Raw genomic sequence first — 19,860 nt, forward strand, 5'->3', positions numbered from 1 at the left:
TAAGTTTCAATTATAAATTTTTGTAAACAAAATTAAAGCCTCACAATAGAATAGACTCAAAGTGAAATTGAATAAAAGTGAAGTTGACACAATTCACTATCCAAGCGGAAAGCAAATGTCAAATAAAGTGAACTAATGCTGTATTGCCAACTTTTTACCATGAGACTTGCAACATTTCATGTTTTTCTTAAAGCCCCAGCTCCTGGAGTCATGTGAGAACCTCAGCTTTGTTTCTTTCTTTTCTTTTTTTTTAAGGAAATTTCTTGTGATTGCTTGAAAATGTGAAGAATGCTTAAAAGCCAGATAAAAAGAATCCAAAATGTATTATTATTATTTTTAAATCTCATGATTTAAAAGGAAATGTTGTGATCTGATTTTATTTTGGGAGGAGGAGGGGCTGACTCATGATTTACAAATGCTTCAGCGTGGCAATACTGATGGCATCTATGGTGAAAAACAAATGAGTTTTAACCTTTCCATGTTAATAATCCCTAATGGTGTTATAAAGACCACACAGAGAGACATTTTACTGCATATTTTTTATTTTGGTACTGTTCCTTTAGCCATCATAGCAGCAGGAGACATTTGTGCTGGATGTTATTAAATGAGAATAAAGAATCTAGCCAAAGGAGTGAAACTTGTAAGTAAAACTTAGTTACGTCCTCTCCTACAAACTTCTCTTTAAATAACTGTGATTATTTTGAGCATGGAGACTGATCCTTGACCACCTAATCGCTGGAGCACCTGTGCCTTTTCCCTTGTGCAGGCTTGAAAGCCTCCCAGCATGTTCTCTGTGTGGGGAGAGCATTTTAGCTTGCACTGGAGTTTGCGAAGGTATGCCACAGTGGTCTCCCTCTCTATCTTCCCCAGTGGTTTGGAACTCAAGACGATGAATGGTGGGATGATGAAGCAAAATGATGACTCCTAGTGTGTCTCAGAAGGCTTCCCACGCCAGTGCTTTCCTTGCCTGGAGATCGTGTAAGTGATAGATGATTCTGTTTCCCTTGCGGGAGTCAAGCAACCATAGTCATATAGCTAAATCCCTGATTCAATGGTCAGTGATGCAAAAGAGATTTGGAGTGGTTTAAAAACAGAGTGCAATTTAAACAGATCACAGCTAGGTTTATCAGACTCTGCTGCTTTCTGAAAGATCAGGGAAAGGTTTTTCAGACAACAGGCACCTTTCTCTTTGCATCCGGAGGGGGTCACCGATAGCTAACCAGATTTAGCTTGAAAATGTCTATGTCAACACTGGCTCTCTGAACATGATTCTCTTCTGGTTGTATCTATCTTTCTCTTATGAAAAACATTGTGTCTGAATTTAGAAATCGTGAATGATGTCAGATTGACAGAGGGGGAAAGAAATCTCATCCCATCCATGGCTTTGGGCAGGGCAAGCCCCCTCATGCTGCCTGTCAATGTGCTCTCTCTCCCCTGATTTGAAGAGTCCAGCTCTACACGTGGGAGGGTAAGTCTCCATGACCACTTGCGTCCATGGCTCCTCTATTGGCAGTAGTGCTGGTGGATTTTGTGATGTGCACACCTCTCCACAGAGAGCTGGACTGAGACCCATTTCACAAAGGCCATCAAATGTTGGGGCACTGGGGACCCAAGCTGGATTTGGGTTGCAGCTAAAGCTGAGCTCTCAAAGCAGAGGCGGTCAGAGAAGAGAGAGATTACGATAATGCATAAGCTTCTGGTGAGAGGTTTAATGTGTTCAGCTTTTAGAACCTGTCCTCTTCAATCTCTGGTGGCAATTTATTACAGGCTTTTAAAAAAGGAAGAGAACTAAGCTTTGTCAAGTACACCTTTTGGGAGGGCAGGTTTAAGTTTTCACTTAAGTCAAGTATGGTCTTAAGGATGAGCAGGACGCTTGCTCAGTGTGTAGTAAAATGACTGGAGAAGGACTAGCTGGCTGTGGGAATGGTATTTCACCTGTAAACCACTAATCCTAATCCATCTCAGATTAGTAGTGGCTACAAATCATTAATCCACAGGTGAGTGTGTGTTTCCTCTGTGATCAATCGATCCACCGAGGAGGTGAGTCTGCTACAGCTCCAACTCCAGCACTTTATCTCAAGCTGTAGCACCTTATACGCTTTTAGCGCTGGAGGTCCACAGTTCAGTCCCTGGTGTGTCAGCCATGATGGTGGCCATCTAGTCACTCTGTGACAGTTGTTCAAATGGCAGATGTGAACTGAGTTGGGTCTCTGTTCCTGTTGAACAATATCCATATCAAATAAACACCGTTACCACAGATACAAACCAGTCCCCTTGTTAGAAATCTTACCAGAGGCACCATGGACTGAAGTAGCTAGAGACTAAACAAACTTCTTACTTCCCTAGTGGTGACCCTCCAGTTCAAAGTTGAGCCACATTGGCAGGGTTGGGGAAGCTTTCTCTGTGACTGGTCATGATGTACCTGAACTGGGGATAAACAGGGGACCTGATTTACCAGCACTAAATTCACTTACTCTTCTTTATGGAAATGGACAACATATTTGCTGCCACCACTACATGTAACACATTTATAAATGATGCAGTGCATGTTAGCAGGGTTTAAACATAAAGGAGTGGAGACTTGCATTCTATAGACTGAGGATCCTGCCTAGAGAGTACTGGTTGTTGACTTGCAAGGGGACCTTCACTGGTATTGGGATGTGAGGTCTCAAACATACCCTGACACCCTTAGACTGCTGCCCAAAATCAGAATTTTATCTCTGCAGAATCCCCTTTTGCCTTTAGGATTTGAATTTGGGGAGTTATTTGGGGGCCTGGCCAGATCCCTGACATCTAGATCAGTGAATAATCAAGTTTATGTAAAGTTTTTTTAAAGAAAATCTTTGATGTTCTAGAAATTATTGATGTTGAAAACTACTGTCAAAGTCTTCAAAATTCATCACTGTTTAGGTTTCAAAACAGACCTGTAAACATTGTACAGTTAAAGTGACCACACCTGCTATAGGTCAGTAATGAGATAGGTACTTAAAGAAAGAATGGGATTTGCCAAAAGCTATCTGCAGTTTCTTTACTTAGCCTAATAAGAAATCCTACAGGTTTATGGGAAAATGGATTTTCCAGCTATAACTCTAACTTTTCTAAATATTCCTATGTCTGATGGTGATCACTACAATACTAGGATTAATAACCAGTTCATGTGTTCCTCTTTAACTATCCCAGGGCAGTGCCCAATGACACTAACCAAATACAGAGGGATACTTCCTGTTAAGGGAGAATGTGTGAGTGTGATATTCTCACACAGATTTTGCTGTCAGGTCCATAACACAATCTAGTTTTTATGAAGAAACCTGTCAAACTAAACAAACATGAAAAGGAACAGGATTTTCCCTGGAGCACCTGTATGGCTGAGGTATAACAAGAGGTGTGGCAAGGGCTCATAAACAAAATCTCAGAGACTACGTACTGACACACTTCTACTGCTGCTAATGAATTTAATAGGTAAGAGCAAGAAGTCTGTATCTTCTTATCATCACTTTTCTTTGCTTCTGCTGCAAGTTCTTGGTATCAGTTTTTCATTTGTTTAAGATATTCAGCTTTAGTGAAGGATGATCTTGAATTGGGACAACAGAGACAAGTTCAGTTCTCACATCTGCCACCAATTTTGTGTGTGACTTTTAGCAAGTCACTTAATTTTGCTTGCCTCAGTTTCCTCATTGTAACATTATGGTAGTGTTGGGAGGCTCAATGAATTAATATTTTTGAGATACTTGGGGGTTACAGTAGCATTTCCAGATATGAATAAAACTGAGGATCATTTCCACTATCATTTAACAGCTCTGCCTTCTTTTATTTTGTATTTTCTATAGGCTGTATAGACCTGTAGCAAGGTCCTCTCCAGTGCTGGGATCTGAATATCATGGGGTCCTTTGAGTCGCAGGGACCTGGGACACTGGAGAGAGAGGTCTAACCTTTAAACGCATTTGGGAGTGTCCCTGCAGGGCAGTGATTTTATTTCTGGAACATAGATGCCCCTTTTTCTAATGTTACTATCTGAGTTTAAGTGGTAGAGAAGGGCCTCTGCCAACCTGATTTCAGGAGCTGTTCCAGTCAATCCATTAAGCAATCCTTAAATCACCTTCCTGAGCAGCAAGACAGCAGTTCTCTCCCTGAAGTGTTCTCAGGAAACTGACGCAGAGATAATGTTCCCGAAATCTTGAGGTATGTTTTGTTCAGACCATGCATTGTGCAGAAAAATCTAATTGGATCAGCTGGATGTGACTCTACAGTATTCTGTGTAACAGTTTGTCAGCCTTACACAGTTCAACAATGATTGACAATGCTGAAAAATAGATCTTGTCCCACAGACTCTTAGGCTGTTTGCTGAGTGAACTGGTAGTTACATAAGGAAACAAATGTTACTACTAACAAATGAGCGGTTATGGAGTTTTTCAAGACAACATTGTTGAAGTTCTTGTACAAGATGGTGGGAATGGGGGCAAGGTGGAAGGGCAAATGAAGATCACTAGCTCTTGTGAACTGGCTGCAGAAAGAAGCCAAGGCTGGAAAATTTCTCATGCAGAGGGTATTCCCTGCTGAGGATTTCATTTAGTTCAGGGGAGAAGCTAAATGCAGCTGAGCAGGTAAGAAATGGCTCAGCAGATCCATACTGCCTCTTGCCTCTAGGAATTTTTATTATTTATTATTTCTATTACCATAGCAGCGAGGGCCCTAGTTGTAGACCAGGACCACATTGTGCTGTGTGCTGTATAAATACGAGGGGGGTGGGGGGAATGGTTCCTGCCCAAAGGCACTTACAATCTTACTTACAATAAGACAAATGATAGACAGAAGGGGGGAGCTCAAGTAAACAATGTGGCAATACTGGTCAGCATGATAAGCAGTGGTGCCAGCACACTAGCAGCCTAACTGTTGTCAAGTTGTTGTTTTGGTTTTGTCAGCAGCGTGGCAAAAGAATTTTGAGGAAGTATGTGGAAGATGTTCAAGGCACAAGTGACATGAGTTTGGTGTCCTCAATCGAGAGGATAACTACATGTCACAAAACCAGTAATGAATGTTGCATAAGAATATAACAACATAGGACTAGAGTGGACCTGGATCATTGAATCCAGTCCCCCATTATCACAGGCAACAGCCTCATAGAATTGTAGGACTGGAAAGGACTTTGAGAGGTCTTCTACTCCAGTCTCCTGTAGTCAAGGCAGGACTAAGTATTGGTTACAGTCTACACAAAGGATTCACAGGACAGATATAGCAGAGAGTTGTCCAGGACAGGTCAGGAGTGAGGTATTGAAACACTATGAGGGCAGTGGTGGTTGTGGTGGGGGTTTCAGCATGGTAGTTGTCTGGGATGCTGCAGGAAGTACATTGGCAGAACTGTTGGTACCCAGGACTGCAGGAGCAGTGGACGCTGCAGGCCAGAGTACTGTACATCAGCAGAGCTGTGTGAGAGAAGCCTGCTCAGTGCCGGCTTGCTCTGTGCCAAGACAGTTCGCCTCTCACTTTCTGTAAATACGTAAATTCTCCTATATGTGCAAAAAAAATAATTAAAAAAAAAAAAATCCCAAAGAAACTGCAGTTCTGGCACTTATCGGAGCCACAAACTAGCAAAGGCTCAGTGTGACTAAACAACTCGTGCCGTTGTGCACGGGCAGCATCCAGGTTGGTATTTAGTTGCTCTGTAGGAAACTATAATCCCACTTTCAGCTCGTGGTTATTTCACACTGAAGCAAAATAAACTGCTGACTATTACAAACTGAAATTCAGTAGGATTCTTATAGCTGGCTTTATATAGCCATTTAACTCCAACTGGCTTCTGTAGAGGAACTTTGTAAAACACAAAGACCTCTGTGTATTTCCTCAGAATCAGTTATGGACCAGTGTATTATACCTTTCCTAACCGTTGACTTTGCCCAAAGTGCCCAAGCAACAGATGATAATGTCAGGAAATGTTTCTTAATGGTGAAATCGATTTGGCCCTGGAATAATCTCCCAAGGAAAGTGGTGACAGCTCTATGACATGGGTTATTTAAAACTGAACTATAGACTATAGGGAACAATCCTGTCTAGCTGTGGGTGGGTAATGGGATGAAGTGTGGCCTTATATAGTATCATGACCTTTTGAATCTTGTCTTCTAAGACAGTCCTCACATCCTGAGGATCTGATGTTTGTGTTGCAGTGTCCTGACTTTGTAGTGTCATGTGCTGACACCACACATCCCAGCATGTTGATGATTGCATTCTTAAAGATTAATTTGGGATTCTTTCAATATTTATCTTGTAGGGTGTAGGACAACCTTGTTGAAAGCATGACTCTCCTGTGATGATGGCCTGAATGGGCATGGGACTTTATTTTTTCCAGTTGTGATTTCTGTGAATCATGGAGGCTAATATTTAAGGTCCAAGGTTAAGGAAGGTATCACAGGGCACCTCCGTCACTGCCCAGTGAATCTCGCTACTCAGCCAGTTCAGATAGTTTTGCAGTCACAAATGCACATCAGGCTGTTTCTTTTTCATCAAGGTGTGCATCTATTTCCCTCTTATATAACCATATCGTGCAACACAGGCTGATAGGAAAGACAGGCTTCCCTATAGCCCTTACTCCCCAGCCCAGGCTCACTTTCTGAGCTCCTCTTGAGCTGCTTGTTTCCTTCCTTTATATTCTCCCCAGTTACCTTATTAGCCCAGTCATTCACAATCCCCTACCAAAAAGTGTGCAATTGTCCTCAGCTGCGCCTGCAGCCTTTTCTAGGCTGCAGCAATATCAGTGATCAGGGTGCTACTGATAGCACCCCATCACAGAAGGGTTCTTGGTTTAAATTCCATGTGGTCTCCTGAAATGACCTATCCCTTCTCTCACAGTAAATAGCAGATACACCCTTTACACAGCCCATTGCGGTGAGAGCACTGTTTGTGCTACTTGAGAGCAGCGAGGCCAGCCTGAGGAGAAGTGAAGGCCAAAAAGGGAAGGAGCCAAATAAACAAATAGAAAAACATAGCACTGAGCTAATACAAACAGTGCACCAGGCCTAAAGCAAATACCTTCAGAGCAGTCATCTCAGAGCTGAAGCCAGTGCCTCCCCCTGCCCACTTCTCTTCCCACCACTGTTTCTTTCCTCAGTTCCACTCCAGGATCAATGACCATGAGAAAGCAATGAGAGTAGTAAATATAGCTACTTTGCTGCAGCAATACTCTTGGGTGAATTGTGCACCAAAAATTTTAAAATTCTGCACGATATTTTAAAATTTTGCAAAATTCTGCGTATTTTATTTCACAGAACAACACAGTAGAATCACAGTCCCCCCAGCAGACCTGGCAGCTGGGGCTCCCTCCGACAGCCACCAGGGGCTGCCAGCTGGAGCCCCAGCCACCGAGCTAGGTGTGGGCAGGACTGCGGGGAAAGCGAGGGAAATCACAAATTCTGCAGGAAAAAAGAAAATTCTGCAGGGGAACATTAATTCTGCCTTGTGCAGTGGTGCAGAATTCCAGCAGGAGTAACAGTGTCCTGTTCATAGCAAGACCTCTCATGGACTTCCTTCTTGGGGTGGGGAGGAGCAATATTAAGGAGGAAACAAGAAATTGAAAGATCTAAATAACTACAGGAGTGGGGGGTAAGATAGGACTTTAACCAACACTGCCTGGAAATGAAATCTACATGTGTGTGTACACAAATGATGATGAGATGCACTGACTATGTTTGTACAAACACCTTGGCTGTGGGATGGCGTCCAAGCTACTGCTGAAGGTCATACAGGATTTACATTGTGAGGAGAACCTGCTATTTTCTCAGCGTGTACTATTGTTAGTATCAGTTTTGTACTAATGGATACATTTATTTGCCCTTATGGATCAGAACATTGGTCTATCTGATCTAGGATTTTGCCTCCAGCACTGGCTGATACTATTGATCCTTACAAGGGAGGTTAAAGCACCCTGTCATACAGGTGGTTAATACAGAGGACAATTCCTTCCTGTCTCCAGAGGCAATCAGCTCATGCCCTGAAGCAGATCATTGGTTTGCCTGCAGAACTACTACTTATTCAGATTGAAATTTCAAAAATGTTATAGCGTCAGCTGAAACTGCAGGATTTCATCCACGTCAGAATAAGAAATGGAAAATTAGACTCTTTTTGTTTTGGTCTGATCCACATCCAAAATTGCAAGGGTAGGTTTGGATACAGGAATCTGAATCTATTTCTCCCCCCCCTTCTGAAATGTAGAAGAGTTTTGGATCAAAGGTTCTGGTTTTTAGCACATCATTAGTTGTTATTTGACATAGAATTGTCCAGTCCTCTTAAAATAATTTAACCTCATACCTGATTATGTGATTTTCTGTATCAGAGAATTCCAAAGACTGCCTATGTACAATTAGCTACATAGGAGTAGGGTTTAAACCCTTCTTAGGGAACCAAGTTCTACAAGAAAATGCTAAGGACATTCCATTTCCCTTTTCCTGTGTGGTTGACATGAAGTTAGTCAGTCGGCGCTGAGAATGCTCAGCACCCTTGAAAAGGTGGCCCTCAGTCTGCTAACAGACATATAGCTCCCACAGTTTTGCCCAGTCTCTGAAATAAAGTACAACAAGCTATTAAATGAGTTAGAAAACTGACACTGGGGGGAGGGGGAAAGTCAGCCTAGAAAAACTAGGAAAGTGGTCATAGTTGGATGCTATTTGTCTGAGAAGAGAAAATTCCCCACATCTCATTGTCCTCTGTAGCAGGTACCTAGAGCTCCCCCCCCCATTTTTTTCTGCCACCCTTATTGGACTTTACTGCTTGCTCTGTGGGAAGTGCTCTAAATAATCCTTTTCTCAAACTTTTTTTGCTGGGACCCTTTGAAAATATTGCAGGTTGTGACGACTCCCCCCTGCTGCCATGCCATGCCATCCTTACCGGCATGCATGGGAGTTGACAGCTCACAACCCCCCCGTAATAACCTCATGACCCCCATTTGAGAACCCCTGTTTTGTACTCAGATGGTAAACAGTTCCCCCAGGGGGCTTTGCTTCTCTTCTCTTTTGTCCATGCACTGGAGGCTGTTCATTAAAGTAAGGACTTAATTTTAACAAGGGTAACTGTCCACTCCCCAATATATCAGCTCCCAATTGCAGTCCTAGATAGAAGGTCTGGGGAACAGGATATCTGAAACTGTGTTGGGGTTCAGTGGTTCTGAAAACCAGTGGAATACAGACCTATGTCAGAAGTGACAGGGACTGAGCCAGAAGGGCCAGTGCCAAGCTAAACTGAAAAAAGCTTATACAAATGGAAAAACACCCAAGAGCGTCACATCCATATAGAGTTAGAAACAGCAATGCCAAGAAAATGTAACCTCTTGAACGCTACAATGTAGTTTGTCCCTGAGTGCTAGGGGAGTTATTTATCTTAGAGTTTTATACTACTGCTCATCATTGTAGTATCTCTGCACACCTTCCACATAAAATCAATAGCTAAATCCCTACTTTTTTTCATAGAGCCTCTGGCACTTCTTCCTTTTCAGGATAAAAGCTGTGCTTGGAGTAGGGTTTATGGTTTTAGAATCATAGAAAAAAAGACCATGAGATCTTCTAGTCTGACCTCCTATATATCGCAGGCCACTAACACTCACACCTTGATTTTTTTTTATATTTTTATTTTCTTTTGTTTTAAGGTTGCTTTGTGTCAGGGCTGTTTTATTTTGTGGGAGTTGTTTGGCTGGATTTGGGGGTTTTGGGGCAGAATGCGGGATCAGTGTTGTAAGTGCCCTTCTTATGGTGGAAAGACCTTTTTGAAGGGGAAAGCTTTGGAGTGTTTCCTAAAGATGGCCAGATGCAAGTTAAATCTTTTTTTTTTCTTCTTCTTTTTTTAATGCTAGTAAAAAAAATGCTGATTAACAGCACAAGAAGCTGATATTATGTAGGGGATAAATGTGGAACAAACAGGGCCAGGTCAAGCTTTGTCTACACCCTCCCCTGCCAAAGTGTCTAATTCTGACCCAGAAGGGAGCCCCTTCAGTAGTAAGAATGCTTCAGTCCCCATGACCCATTCAATTATTGGTCTGTATGCTGAGACTGCCAGAACAAGGATGCTAATTAGTGTCAGTTAGCAGGATGTGACCACTTGGTCTGCTAGGAACTAGACTGAGACCCACTAAACTCATTTCATTTAGATTGCCAAACAGCCATCAGTTGGTAATGCCTTTGTCACTGCATTTCTGGGCTCTATGTATGGCCTATGCAGCAGCCAGTGTAGAATCCTAAGGAACTAGTCTACCTGATGAACTGACTTTTAAAAACTGTTCAATGTCCTTTTCCACCTAATATAAAAATGGTGAAATTATTTTTTTAAACCATACCGGCAGAGACGTCATCCCATAGTGAACTTTGAAGAGTGGTCTATTAAGCCCCTGAAAACAGGGCTGCCCGGCAATTAGCTCTCCTCTTAAATCCCATCCCGATGTGTTTTCCAGTCTGCCAAGGTCTCTGTTCTTGACTATTTTCCATTCTTCCCCCTTTGGTATGTTCCACTGGGTCAATTCCCACTAAAACTCCAAATTAGGCTGCAAGTGCATCATGGATATTTGCTGGCCTGCAGGAATATAGCCAGGGATTTCGCGCCCTCTGTTGGTAAATTCTTCTCATAGCAGCTTCTGCAGATACTGAGGTTTGGGGATCTGTAGAAGAAACTGGTACACAATTGGTTTTAAACCCCTGGAGGAAGCATCTGAAAAAGGTGAATGCCCCTGAGATTTTAATGGTGTCTCAAGAATAAAACTTGCCTGTTGTACTCATTTGCAGGGAGATGCCTTCATTCTGGATTAATTTAAAATAAAGATGACCCTGAGTCAACACTCCTGAACTTTGTGGAAGTTCAGATTGGGATTTGATTTTTCAGGAATGGATTACTAGATTTATGGACCCCTTTCTCTATAATGGGCCAACTCAAACATCAGCCTCTGAACAACTCCACCCTTTGCAATGCAGGGCCATCTCTAATTGTAAGGCAGTTTTTTGTTTGTTTGTTTTTTAAAAAGATCTCATGCTTCTGAGGGAAGATTTTGCAGTGTGTTTTCAACAGATACTGAAAATCTTACTCTGTGTGAAATGAGTTAGGATCTCAGTCTTGTCCTTAGTTTACAAAGGTTTCCATTACAAAAGCCTCACCACTATTGTCATACTTATGGGCAGTCCCAGCTAAAGACTTGGTATTCAATGGACCAAGGAAACTGACATCTATTCTTAATGGAGGTCTCTCCATGGTAAGGCTGAGGCACTGGAGTAGGGCAATTTTGGGGGAAGTTGCTACAACGGAGGCTGTAAGCGTGCTGTGGATAACAACACTTCAGTTTCCAGGGTTTTCAGTCCAGCACCTTTCACTAATAGTAAATTGACACTCACTCTCTAATTCAAATTTATTGTAAATTTCTTTCAAATGTCATAGCTTGAAAGCCCTGACAGAGAGCGGAGTCAGCCAGGATAGATATTATGGAGTGCGTAGAGTAAAAATTCTTATGGGGGATTTGGTAAATTGTTGACAATTCACATTAATTACCAGGAGACACATTATTAATTTTTTGCAAATTAGTAAAACTGAACCCCATTCACAGAGGTTGTCTCTCCAGGGCAGGGCTGAGGCACATTTGTAGGGAGATTAATTCTGCAAATTAGTAAGTATTGTAGGATGCTGCCTCTCATAATAGATTTTGTTCCATTTATTCTACAAGGATAGTGAACTGTTCTTCATGATCACACCTCATAGTGTACCAAGAAACAGTGTAATAGGAAATGATCTGCATCGTAGTTTATGAAGGCAAGGAAGACTAAGGCTTGGTCTACATTTAAAACTTAGGTTGACATGCCTATGATGCTCCTGGGTGTGAAAAATCTACACTCCTGAGCAATGTAACTATGATGCCTTAACCCCTGTGTCTAGACACAGCTAGGTCAATGGATGAATTTTTCCAAATTCTTCCATAGACCTATTTACCATCTGTGATGGTATGCAGAACCCCTGGGGTACTGCCTGGTAGCTGGGATACCACTGAGCCCTCTGTCTAACTAGCTTGGGCTCCCTCACACTGTGATGCTGCGACAGGTCACAACCCCCTGGCAAGTATTGCACTTACACAGCCCTCCACAGGCAGATGCCACACCCAGCTCAGTTCCAGCCACTCACAAATCAACAATAGAGAAATTGCAGCTGGCTCCTCAGCCCAGGACCACAGGACTACACTGTCTACCCTGGTCAAAAAGCCTGACAGGTGGAGATTATTATCCAAGCTACCCTTCCCTTGAAGTGGAAGAAACATACACCAGCTTTTGTTACTGAGCAGTTTGTTATACACTTTACTCAAAAATGCACTGGTTAAGATAAAACACTAAACAAGTTTATTAACCACAGAAAAACAGATTTTAAGTGATTATAAGTGACAAGTGTAAAGAGATTAAAAGTAGTTACCAAATGAAATAAACGTAAGATCACAGTCTAAGTTCTACACACTAACAAGCTCTTGCATTAGCAATGTCTCACCCTTGTTAGCTGGTACAAGCAGTTTCTTAAACACAGGCTGGGCAACCTTCCCTGCCTGGTACTCCTCTCCCATTTCAAAGTCCTTTTTTCTTCCAGATGCCCCTTCAGGTGTACAGTTGAATGGGAGGGAGTGGAGCCTAGTGATGATGTTATGCTCCCCCTTTTAGAGTCTGTTTCAGCTTGCTAGAACAATTGGACTTGTGACCTGTGGGGTTGTCCTCATTGGTCAGTCAAGCCTCATTGTGAATGTGCTTCCTACAGTGAAGTCTTTACTGTAAACAATTCCTGTTAGTGGACTCTATTCTTGAATGTGTGAGAGAGAGCCATTAACACTGTCTGGCCACTCCATTGTTATGCCTGAAAGGCTGTTTATGGGAGTTTCCTACCTTGCAACATGTTCTAATAGCATGTTCAACAATGTTTCATAATTTCACATACTATGGCAGCACATACAATCCAACAAGATATTAATGTTATGCAGATCAAGACTATTAAAATAATACCACACAAGGCATGCGTTGTACAGAACATATCATAATTACATGACATTGGTGAATATGGGGTTTTTGGAGAGTGTTGTTTTCACACACAGGATGCCACACCATCACTCAGGGACGGGGTGTTCCTACACCACCAGAAAAGCCCCTTTTGTTGCAGTAGTCTGTGTCTATTCTGCGAGGTTGGGCCAGCATTGCTACAGCACTATATACCTATGGCTGTATGGTCCCTGTAGTGTAGACATGGCTTGAGTAACATGACACCTCACTATAGCATTACATTATCAAATCTTTGCTGAGAGAAAACTGGGGCATGGCACTCTTTGAAAACAGAAGAGCTACCTCTTGTTTTGTACTTTTGAGTTTACTGCATGATAGGAAATGACACTAGTTTAACAAAAATCTCACTGCAACTGAATTAGCCCAGAACCATTTCAATAAAAACACAACCCAGAAAGGGCACTTTGTATTCAAACATAGGCCTCTGCTGAACTTTTTTTTTTCTTGTTGTCCCGACTCTGATCTTACAACAGGAGTGATCAACTAACACCACACTGCATCACATGACAAGTTGCATAGCTGCTTGTGTATTATGGCTGAGGCCCAAGGCCATCAATCACTCAAGACGCACAGATGTCCAGAGTAAATTAATGTATTGGAGTACTTTGCCAAAGTTCTCTAGCAGGGGGCTAATATGAGCCAAATGAACTCTTTCTAGTATCTACCTTGTAAATACACCTTAGGTTGTTTTTTTTTAAACTTATGCACAAACCCATTTCTGCAGAGCATGAAACACCAAACAGGAGAACCTTGATAACTTGCACTATACAAATTTGCACAAAATTTCTAGTGTTCTTGCACCTTGTCAGCACAACCCCTTTATCACTCTTTTTCATCTTAGTGCATTCACTCATGCACAATGGACTGACTATCCCATGTTCAAGTAAAGCATAAAGAGGGCTAATCTACACTACACAGTTAGGTCAACATGAGGCAGCTTACATCAACCTAATTATGTCAGTGTCTACACTACAGCCTTCCTCCTGCCAAAGTGCCCTACTACACCAACATCATAACTCCAGGAGAGGCTTTATGTTGATGTAGTTAGGGGGATGCAGTGTTTGTGTAGCTACTGCCTCCCTCACAGGGACTCTTTGGCCATCTTGTCAGTTTCACAGCAGGAGCCATGAAATTGACAAGAAAGCCAGGCACCTAGAGTTCAGCTACCAGGCTCCCAGCTCTGGTCCAGAAGCCTGGGTGTCTGGTCTCCAGCTCCCCCTGGGGCAGGGGAGCAGCCTGCCAGGAGCCCTGGAGCCTGTGGGGTAGCTGGGCTCCCTGCAGATGGCTCTCAGCTCCCCACACTGCCCCTCTTAGGTTGGAGGAAATGTTCCCGGTGAGGAGACACACCACAGACCCAAGGAGGGGGAGTGTGGATATGCATATGTAACTCGACCTAATATAGATTGACTTATGTGTCTAGGCGAGACATACCCTCAGGAAACTTTGGTCTCATTAACTGCAGCCAAAAATGCTACTATGGCACCTGTGGTAAGGAAAGAGACACATTCCCACAGATCCACTAGAAAAACAGGCAGGTTGGAAAAGGGGCTAGACAAAAGCTCTCCAGAGCCAGAGTGGCTTTAGGTATAGCAGTATTTTCCTTGTTCTAATAAAGTTCCTTGGTCCAGGCTAGAAGAAAGTGACCTCTGTGCTCCTTTGACCTTGCTGGAGACCGAGGAGTAGGCGAGGCTGGTTCTGTAGGACGCAGCAAAACGGAGGGCGGGGTGTTCCCATCCCTTGCAGCAGCGCTTAGTCCCCGAACCTAATCAGCTTCTCTCCCCCCCCAGCAGCCCTGTGATCGCCCGCCAGGCCTGGGGGACCTGCCCCTTCAGCGCCTCTCCCCTGCTCGCTCAAATCCGCCCCCACACCCGCGTGCGGAGCTGGCATCCGCATCCCCTCCCGGGAACCCGAGCCAGCCCGCAGCACGCGCCCGTTGTGCTCCCTGCAAGGCGGGACCTGAGTCGCTCCGCTCGGCGGTGGTGTGGAGCTGCCCTGAGCTACCAGCCCCATGCTCTCCCGGCGCGACTCCTCCAGCCCCGCCCTGCTGCCTTCTCCACCCCCCCCCCCCCGGGGTGTCCGCTCCCATGTCCGCCAGCGCCGGGGAGAGGAGGGGACAGCGCCGAGCACGCTCTGCGGGGCGGGGGGCGCGTGCAGCTAACAAACGACACCAGTGCGGGGGTTGTGTGCGTGTGTGTGAGTGTGAGCCAGGAGGCGGGCTCAGTAAAACTCAGGGTCAGGGAGCTCAGGTGGGACGGCGCAGCCCGCCGCAGAGAGGGGCTGGCGGGAGAGCGGCTCTGCCCGGGTCCAGAAGCTCAGCTCGCCGCCGGGCGGGACCGCGGCGCCCTCCGGCAAAGTTAACCCGCCCTGCCCGGCTCGGAGCCGGCCCCCCGCAGGCTCCGCCCCCCTGCTGGAGGCGCCGATAGACCGGGGGGGAGGGGTGGAGGCGGGCCCGCGGGGGAGGGGCTCCGTGTGGCTCGCCCAGCCCAGCCCAGCCCGGCCGCGGGGAGCGAGGCGAGTGACTGACACGGACCAAAGTTATCCCGGAATAAGGGCAGCACGCATGTGCTGTCACCCCGGATGTGAACATGCCCGTCCAGGCTCCCGGAGCCCGCCCCGACCCACCCGGCTACAGCGGACGGGCTGAGCCGTGCTGGGCTGAACCGAGCCTGGCCGAGCCAAAGCGCGCCAGCCGCCTGTTTAGGGGGGCAGAGCCTCCCCCCCCCAAGGGGGAGGGGGCAGAGCTCCCGCGAGGCGGGGCAAAGGGGGGGGCACAGCGCCCCCCCTCGGGGGGGCCGAGGCAGAGGTTCCCTGAGCCAGCAGGGGGGGGGGAGGATGGCCCCCCAATGGTTTTGCTGTCACAAACGACACCAGGCCCCCCTGTCACAAATGATACCAGCCCCTTGTTAGCCTCGCCCCCTTTGTTCCTGGGGGTTTGTTACACCAGGGCTAAGTACTGAAACTCTGTCACCATCTCTTCCCCCTACATCCCCTTGGTTATTCCTGGCCCCACACCCCAAGAGTTCCTGCCTTTACTGGGGTGGGGGGCAGGAATAATGGATTTTCGGGGGAAGAAGTACGAGCGGGGTAGTAACTGGTCAGACCCTGAGGTGGTGGAGCTCCTGCAGCTCTGGGCCGATGAGTCTGTTCAGATGGAGCTGGAGAGCTGCCTGAGAAACCAGCACGTCTTCAACCGGATCGCCGAGGTGTTGAGGGAGAAAGGTATCCACCGGACTGGGGATCAGTGCCGGGAGAAGATCAAGAAGATGAAGCTGGAGTACCGCAGGATCAAGGACAACAACAAGACCCCAAGGGGTGGCAGGACTTGGAAATTCTATGAGGTGATGGACCGGGTGCTGACCAGCCGGCCCTCCATCTCCTATAGTTCCTTGAGTGGCAGTATGGTGTCTCAGCAGGCGCTGCAAGGGAGCATGATGGAGAGCTACCATCACCACTTCACCCCCTCAGCTCTACCTTTCGGACACTCTCAGCACCCTGAGCTGATGGAAATCAAATGTGAGGAGGTGGATTCTGAGGAACACTGCTTGACCCCGGAACCCCTGCCATCCATGTCTTACCAGCAGGGCTCCCCTGAGGAGCATGAGATGGAGAGAGCTTTCTTGGATAGGGCCCAGAATGACTCTCCCATCTCCAGGGTGGAAATTCCCATTGAAACAAGTGTCTCACCTTCAGGTAGGACAGTCTCTTCTCATACAAGTCTAAGGCCTCTGTCTTATTTTCCACAGAGAGAGTGTGTCTGGATGCAGAGTGGGATTAACGCTATTTGTTGTGTTGAGGTTCCTATTCCTATTTTCCATCCTGATGTGTTCCTTGTCCCAAACAGTTTTAATGTAGAGTAATAGGTTCTGCATTAATGGTCTTTCAGTATTCCCTAAAATGTTTTAGTGCTGGTTGCACTACGTAGATATTAGCATGTGTGAAATTGAGGGACTGACACTCCTCCTACCTTCACCTAGAGGCAGGCATAGGTGCTGTGTACCAAGATTCCTACATGTAGTTAGATAGAATTTTCACATTTTGTGGCCTCAGTTGAACATTAAAAGGGCTCTCTTGGGACCTCATACCATGTTGTGAATAGGAGTTCCTGTTCTTTTCATGGATAGGCTAGAACCCTCCGATGAATCCACTGACCTTTTATTCCTTTCTTATGTCTTCTTGTGCCTCATCTTTTTAGCCATGTGTCAGCTGAAACCATTTGGTGTACACTCTCTTTTCAGTCTCTCAATACACTAACTAGACAGAACTTGGAAAAGGGGAAATTCTTTTAGTGATTGATAGAAGCACATTTAGATATAGCTTTAGCCTAAATTTAACTAACCTACAGAATTAGCTTCCATGCATCAAGTCTAGAAATTCATTGGGATTTCAGAGCAGTCTGGGATGGATGGAGTCTTGGATATATACAGCATGGTTGTGTGGGAGGGAGAAGGTGACCTCATGCTGATCTTTCCCTCACCATGATGTTTGCTTAACTGGTCAAGTGCACTATTTGGGAGAGGGATTTATCATTCTCTATAGTTAATTTGGATCATTGCTAGAGGCAGAATACTGAACTAGATAAACCAATGATTGGATGCATAATGGTGAATTCAATATTTGAGGTAAAAAAAATATATATTTTTTTCAACATTCAGGATGTGCCTGATAGATTTGGCTTCACCTTTCCTGTGGGATTCTCCCATGGACATATCTGATTTTTGTCAGAGAAAGGCAGTGGGTTACTCAAGTGGGCGTGGGTCAAACTAGCCCAGTAGAGGGCAGCAGTGTATGTTCACATCAATCAGCACACTGCACTGTCGTCATTGGAATGAACTGCCACAAATTTAGTTTTCTCTTTGTCTCTGAATATCTGCAGGTTTCAGTGAGCCGAACGTGGCATCCTCATCCCGGATCCAGAGTGTGGGGCCTCGGCCTGGCTTCTCCACCTTGCACCGGCTGCGGAAGAAACGGAAAGGCCAGCGAGTGAAGGACCCCCTTGATGACCTCCTGCTGAAGACCCTGACATCGCAGCGGGCCATGGAGGAGCGCTTTCTGCAGATGGAGGAGCGGCGGTTGCAGCGGGATATGGATGTGGAGGAGCGGCGGATGCGGCTGGAGCAGCGACGTTTTGAACTAGAGCGGGAGCATGAGTTCCGCATGTTCAATGTCTTCGCTCAGATGCTTAGTATCTTAAAGCAGAACAACAGTAGCTCCTCCTCTCCTGTTGCGCTGCCTCGGGGCTTGGACTTCATCCAGGTGCTGTCTGATATCACTGGGATGGGAGGAGGCGGGGGCCTGCAAGAGGCAAGAGCCATGCAGCTAGGGCGACCACTCTCTGAGAGAAGGACTGACATGTACAGTTTTTGTAACCCTGGCGAGTTCCAGGGCAGCCCCTTCCTCTCTGCTCGAGGAAACATTGCCAATATCTTTCGTGGCTCGACAGAAGAGGGGTACAAGGCCTATCATGCTGACAAGTACGATGAAGACAAAAACCCCAATGTGAGTGAGGTTCCACTGCTGTACACTTCTTTCTTGCTAGGAGAAACCCCAAACAGGGTAATTTCTTGACTCACTGACAGGCCTTGGGTTAGAACATGACTTTTTTTTTATCTCACAGATGTCAGTCAGGTCAATCTTTTCATATTAATAAAGCACAGAAAAGTAACTACATAGAATGAGCTCCTTTGTACAGCAGGGGGCAGCACTGTGCAGCTTTGGATCATGTCTGCTCTGTTTCCTGTCACAAACTATTGTTAGGCCTGCAGAGCCATTAGAGTTACAGGAGAGCAAACAGAACTTTCTGTCTTCTGCATCATCCCCAGCATCATCCACCGAGTTCTGGCTGCAGCATCTAATCACTGTTGATGATGCAAGAGGCAGAAAGACCTAACTGGCTTTCAGAGTCCAAGGAGGCGTTTGCAGCGCTGACATTTAGAAAGCTGTCTTTTTTTTTTTATTTTTAAATTCACCATTCAGAGCTGATTCAGCCTATTTACCTTTTGCCCATCGCTTACTCTGTACAGCATAATTTGTCTTGTTGCAGGGAGTATGTGATTTCCAACATTTCAGGGTAATGTATTCTTTTTTATTTTTAAAGTAATAATTATTTGAAGATTTTTTTAAAATAAGCCCTGTGTTCTGATCCTAAACTTCAACAATTTTAATTTTAAAATTTTTTACTAATCCTCACTTCATCAAACACTATTTCACCTGTACTGCAGTATCATGGAAGTTGTATATTAGAACCTTTAACACAAAGTGTACCAATATTACATTGTTATTCAATACAATAAGTGCAGTACCAGGGACAAGCTTTCTCATTTCTTCAGTGTTGCCTATATTTGTGTACAAGAGATATTAAAACTCGATACCTAAAACTGGCTCCAACCTGTAATATGTCATAAGTATATCATCTTGTGTTTTTATTGTTTTTAATTTCTTGACTGACCCACCCCAGCCTGAGAGAAAAACATGTTGTTGGCTTTTTTCTCTCTGCAATTTATTGTACAGTGAGCAAGGCCAGGAGAAAAGACTAATACTCTAACCTGCCTTCATATTTGGCACTGTGTAAAAAAATGAAGTTTCCATATGTGTGAGTAAATTAGTGCAGTGCAATATCATTGATGAACACAGATTTTGAATATAGCAGTATTTCCAAAGCACAGTTTATGTGTCACAGCAATGTAAATCCCAGCTTTCTCAGTTTAGAAACATTGATTAAACTTGTGTTAAAGTCAGATTTACATTAACAAATCAATTTAAGATTAAATTACTTATACATTTTATGTAAACTAATACAAACCCTTGGTTTATACCCATCTCT

At 44.8% G+C, this 19,860-nt stretch overlaps 1 protein-coding gene across 2 annotated transcripts in view; it reads left to right on the forward strand.

Moving 5' to 3' along the window:
• The first annotated feature begins 905 nt into the window (after nucleotides 1-905).
• Nucleotides 906-19,860, forward strand: part of ACCS (1-aminocyclopropane-1-carboxylate synthase homolog (inactive)) — a 32,630-nt gene continuing 13,675 nt past the window's right edge. The window contains exons 1-3 of one of the 2 annotated variants that reach the window (XM_067557593.1): nucleotides 906-978; nucleotides 1,326-1,468; nucleotides 17,914-18,536. In XM_067557593.1, coding sequence (XP_067413694.1) covers nucleotides 18,075-18,536 — 462 coding nt within the window. In that variant the 5' untranslated portion in view covers nucleotides 906-978; nucleotides 1,326-1,468; nucleotides 17,914-18,074. Of the gene's footprint in view, nucleotides 979-1,325; nucleotides 1,469-15,899; nucleotides 16,731-17,913; nucleotides 18,537-19,860 lie in introns of those variants that run through there. The other variant, XM_067557592.1, reaches the window with a different exon arrangement.

Source organism: Emydura macquarii, unplaced genomic scaffold (assembly GCF_026122565.2).
Source record: "Emydura macquarii macquarii isolate MOO-44397 ecotype Brisbane River unplaced genomic scaffold, CSIRO-AGI_Emac_v2 contig_1876, whole genome shotgun sequence".
Taxonomy (NCBI): Eukaryota; Metazoa; Chordata; order Testudines; family Chelidae; genus Emydura; species Emydura macquarii.